Below are 5468 nucleotides of genomic sequence, written 5' to 3'. Positions count from 1 at the left end.
TTCCCTATCCTTATCTTTTAAAGATTTCTTTTTTTAACCTCTTGGAACAGTTATTTCATTGCTTTTCTCTTTCATTGATGTGATTTAGGACTGTGAGCATGTAAGTCAGACTGCTGAAGAGTTCTATACAGTAAGATGCCAGGTGGCAGATATGAAGAATATTTATGTAAGTAATGGCAGGCTGAGATGTGTAGCATAGATCACAATTATAAATGGGTGCAGTCAAGTATAAAAGACTGTACCATATGCTGTTGAATATGTTGATGCTTTCTGTACTCTAGTTTTAGTGTATTTCTAGGTTGATATTACGAAGTAATTTGGTTGAATTGTTTCATCTTTTCAATGCAACAAGCTATCAGCTGGTGCCCTTTGGAATTCACTAAAGATTATATTTCCATCAGTAATTACTACTGATTCACTTCTGTGTTTTAAAAATGCTATGGCTATTTTTTATATGAGAGCATTGTAAATGTTAAAAGATTTTACATATAAACATACAATTGCTTATTAAGTTAATTTAAAAGTTACACCAGCATGACTTCAGGTTTTCCAGTTTTTTAAACAACTATTAATCCCCACACTTGGAATTTGAAGTACTTGAATTCTTTGGGATGGCTTGGAATATTGAGTACCATTTTTCTGAATTGGTTCCTTAATTTTGTGTTTGGGTTAGGAGCTGGTTTTCCTGTCAAACTCTTCAACTCTTCTCTTAGTTCAGGTGCATGTTCTTGTGAACTTCTTGGTGCCTTTGACCACCTTTACTTTCATAACTTATGGAAATGGGAATTGAACTTACTGTAACATGGCAAAAGAGGGGTTTGTAAAGCAGGAAGCAAGCCATGCAAGCACAAGATATAAATGTCTAAGATAGACATAAGCTCTTCTCTTTTTTTTGTTTGTTATGTGTAGGAATCTCTTGATGAAGTAACTATTAAAGATACCTTGGAAGGTGACAACATGTATACGTGTTCTCATTGTGGGAAGAAAGTGCGGGCTGAAAAAAGGTATGATTAAGAAGAAATAAACATTTCTAGTGTTTCTTTTTAGTAAATTACTGAAATTACTATTGGAATAAGAGTAATCCTTTAGATGAAACAGGATTCATTCAGTGTGCTACTGTGTATGCCTATGAGGATGTGGTCCTTGTGCAGATGAGCACATAACTAAGAAATCAAAGTTACAAAACAAAGAATATGAGGTCTCTCAGCAAGAGATCACCTAGACAGTAAAATGTTCGTGACTTTTTTTTAATCGAAATAAAAAGAAATTTGTAGAAATTAGTATCTTTTGAAATCTGTTACTTCTCCTGTTTTTAAAATATTGCAACTAACAAATCTCTTTTTTAGAGATTAAAAACCTTATAGTTGTTTTTGTGGCTGTTAAAATGACATCAGTGAGAGTAACCTCCTTTAAAATCATTATGATGAATTTCATGAGACTTAGTACAAGATATGTTGTGCATTGAAACTTGTCAGTTAGAAGATAGTAACTCTGTCTAATGAGAGGATTTGCATTGTTAAATTCATTCATTACTCCTTTTACAATGCCGTTTTAGAAAACTGTCTTTCATGCCATATGAGTAAATACAGCGTTTCTTCCAAGGCACGATGATAGGCTAAATAGAATTTTTCAATAGGCTACATTTGACCTTTCTCCTGCCAGTTAGACTGCCCTGCTCTACGGCATTACGATAGCTGAATTTTTGTATTTATGTGACTTAGCAACAGATTTCCAATTTCATATTTGAAATAAATGTGTTTAACATCTTTGTGAAAATACAATTCAACCTAGTAAGCTTTTGTAAATCATGATTCTTTCTAATCCGTCAGGGCATGTTTTAAGAAACTACCTCGTATCTTAAGCTTCAACACAATGAGATATACATTTAATATGGTAACCATGATGAAGGAGAAAGTCAATACACATTTTTCATTCCCTTTACGTTTGGATATGACACCTTACACTGAAGATTTCCTCATGGGAAAAAATGACAGAAAAGAGGGTATGTCTCATAAAATGAATTCAACAAGCTTTGTCTCTTTCATCTGTGTACAGCTTTCTGTATACATAAGTAAACAATTAGTGATTTTCTTTTTAAACAAACAAAATCAAACATAGTTTTAATCGACCTCTGTTCCCAAAGTCACACATTCTATTTAATGTGAGAAAAATAGCCAATTATTTTCGTTTTCATGTACGGTTCAATTTGAATTATTCTTAAATTTGTTTTTAAAGTATGAGAGAAATTACAAATAGTTACATCCAGTTTGTTGCTGGTCTATTTTGATTTTGCAGAGTAATACTTGAACTTCAGCAAATGGCTGACTAACTGCCATCATAAATAAGACATGCTAACTTGGAATAACGTGGTTATTAGTCCTGATCTCTTCAGTAGTGACATTTTGCAAAGAAAGCTGTAACTATTTCACAAGAGTTGGGATCTCTGCTGCTTGTTCTGGGTATGGAGTTTCTGACTGTCACCGTTGTGCAGTGCTGAAAAGAAAAAACATTAAGTGCAACTACAGGAAATGTGTATGTAAGACACACTAATGTTCAGGTGTTTAGGAAATAACTGATGAAATATTGTATTAAATTATTTCAGGTTTTAAGGAAGATGGTGACTATTTGAAAGAAACTGAAAGTTATGAATATGATCTGATAGGCGTAACGGTTCATACAGGAACAGCAGATGGTGGACATTACTACAGTTTTATCAGAGATATAGTCAATCCCCATGCGTACAAAAACAACAAATGGTGAGTTATGGAAAACAACATTTTACAATTTCTTATTTTAAAATAACTAAAACTTGTTGACTTTGTCAGATGTAGTTGCATAGGAGATACGTGCTGTAGGTTCCACTCAAAAGCACAAGATGTTGGAATTTGGAAGGTGTAAGTGTATTAATTTATTAGCATACAAATTTGTGTGCTGTAGTTGTAATAGTTGTGGAGTGCATTGAGCACAGGGGTAACAGGAGAATGCCTTGCTGGCCTCTCTTTACAGCCACTGCTTGTTTCTTAACAGGACTATCAGTGCCGCCTGTATGTTAATCTATTTCAGTACAAATGAACAGTAAGACTTCCTGAAGACAGACCTTCATAAAATCTGGTTGTCACCTTTGACACGCACACAGCTAGATTTTTGATTATGGAATTAGGTCCTTTTCATTTTGTCCATTTTCAGTGAAATAACAATTTGAATTTTTCTTCACTTTAAACTCATTGCATCCTGTGTGGTGGAAATGATGTTACAATACCTAGGTTATCTAAATCTGTTCTTACTGTGCTTTTCATATGGAATTATTTTCACATTTTATTTTTAAGTTTATTTAACTGGTGATATTTTCCTCTTGGCCAGCTCCTCCTAGATGCAATTTACAGTGACATACTGGAATATTTGACAGCATTTATTTTTCTATCCCCTCTTTTCAAAGATTAAAAAAAGAGACAGGATCTTCTTACACAGAAGTGATAGATAGATGAATAAATGCTATGCACTATTTTCTTTTTTAAATAATTTTTTAATTTTTTTATTATGACATCCCACTTCTAATTTGGAAACTTCTGCATACATGGGGCATATCATGGTTGTGAAGAGGAAGAAAAAGTTGGGAGAAGTAACCTGGGAAAGGAATGAGACATGGCCATGGAAAGGAGTAGGGTCTTGCTAAGTGTTACAAGAAAGTAGGGAACACTCTCTGCCTGTCATTTCTGGATGTCATATCTCAGATTCTCAGGCGAGGCCCTTGAGCAGGAGACAACATTCCCTCTATTCCTGTTCTTTAGAATAGCTAGCTGAAGCATTTCTGAAGCAGTTCCAACTCATGACCTAATCCCAGCTCCAAAGGGAATCTGTAACAGTGTACCATCTTCTTTGCCTCCTTCCATTTTGAGTTCTACTGTTAGATGGAATGATTCTCCTCTATTTAATTTTGATTACCATTTCATGCAGATTGAAAAGGAAAAGGCAGATAGATCTCGGCTGCATTAAAACCCTAACTGTACCAGAGTCAGGCTGGAAAAATGAGGAAAATAATGTATTTCTTGATAAAAAGAAAAACTAAGAACTGTTGAAATGCTGATTTCCTGATTTTATTGAAAGGGAGTCACTTTTGAGATCAGTTTTTAGCTTGCTGCAATTCAAACAAGACATTAGAAATTAATAGGAATACTTAGATCTGAAGAATCATTTTAAGTCCTCTTTATGCTTTGTTTGCCCTTAGAGACAAACAGCGGTTGTTTACAAAGCTTACTGTTTTACAGGTATCTTTTCAATGATGCTGAAGTAAAACCATTTGATTCTGCCCAGCTTGCCTCAGAATGTTTTGGTGGAGAAATGACTGTAAGTTATGACTTTTATTTTTGTCATGTTAACCGTTACAATATCTGTTCTAAAGACTTTTGTGAAGGATTCTATAGTGTTCACCTCTGGTCTGCTATCTATTGTGAATGTATATGAAACAGTTAGAAGTGTTAGCTGGGTTTTATTAAACCTTTGACATCTCTGTTGTGCAAGTGATACTTTATCTTATGTTCGTGTAGATAGCTGTTCTTCCACCATCGATCTCTTCAAAGGGTGTCCCCCTCCTTTGGGGGATGAAAGACTTGGCAAAGTGAGATTGCTTGCAAGCTTTCTAGTTTTTCTACATTTTCTGTAAAACAGAAGTTAAGAGGATAAAGGAGAAGGGTCTTAATTTCTCCTATACCAACTGTGATATTACTTCATTTGTGAATATGAATCCAAGTATTTTTATGTGGTTTTAAAAGACAAGTGTCAGAAGTATAGCGTAGGTATTGCTAATAAATCAAAATGAACTAGTGGAGTCTCTCTCCAAAGAGGAGGTATTTCTTCACTATATCTGTTCTTTATCATCATAGAATTACATTATTTTATTAACTTATTAAAAAGTGAGTACGCAACTAATTTAGGAATCCTTCGCTTGGATGACTGCTTTGCTCAGACTATTGACTGAAGGAATAATTACTCCAAGTTTATGCCTGTTCTGGAAGAATGGGGCCTTTTGATCTTTGTCTATGCCTTGTGCCAGTAATTTTCACATTCTGGTCTGTGAACCTCTTACAGTCAGATCCTTTTTCACTGGTGACAGAACTGAACTAGAAACCTGTCAGATCTGTGTACAGCTTATGCTGTTATTCGGCAGGAAAGTTTGAGCTCTGATGTTAGTAAGTGATTTTCAAGCTAATAGATCTACATGCTTAAATAGTTTTATTTGTTCTTTTTATCGTAAGAAGATAAAATTTCTTAAGTTGATGTTTGCTTGCTTTCAGTAGCGCAAGGTTTTTTTAAATACAGTACCAGCTTTGTCTTTTGGCTCAGCCCACTGCCCTATGACATCCATGTGAATATTTTTATGCAGTAATAATACAAATAACTGTTGAACAACACTCAGGCATTCTCAGGTTATGCTTGAATTGATTTTTTTTTTTTAAATATAATTATATATT

At 34.3% G+C, this 5468-nt stretch overlaps 1 protein-coding gene across 1 annotated transcript in view; it reads left to right on the top strand.

Moving 5' to 3' along the window:
* The window catches only part of USP34 (ubiquitin specific peptidase 34), a gene marked incomplete at both ends in the record, with an annotated part of 76143 nt that extends 71799 nt beyond the window's left edge, over nt 1-4344 (top strand). Inside the window, 5 exons of the mRNA XM_009709393.1 lie at nt 89-166; nt 910-1004; nt 1830-2002; nt 2603-2756; nt 4266-4344. Of these exons, the coding sequence (XP_009707695.1) occupies nt 89-166; nt 910-1004; nt 1830-2002; nt 2603-2756; nt 4266-4344 (579 nt within the window). The remainder of the gene's footprint in view (nt 1-88; nt 167-909; nt 1005-1829; nt 2003-2602; nt 2757-4265) is intronic.
* Nucleotides 4345-5468: the final 1124 nt, after the last annotated feature.

Source organism: Cariama cristata, unplaced genomic scaffold, assembly GCF_000690535.1.
Source record: "Cariama cristata isolate BGI_N322 unplaced genomic scaffold, ASM69053v1 scaffold9511, whole genome shotgun sequence".
Classification (NCBI taxonomy): domain Eukaryota; kingdom Metazoa; phylum Chordata; class Aves; order Cariamiformes; family Cariamidae; genus Cariama; species Cariama cristata.
The sequence above is the reverse complement of the archived record's forward strand: the minus strand, read 5'-3'. Positions and strand labels throughout refer to the sequence as shown.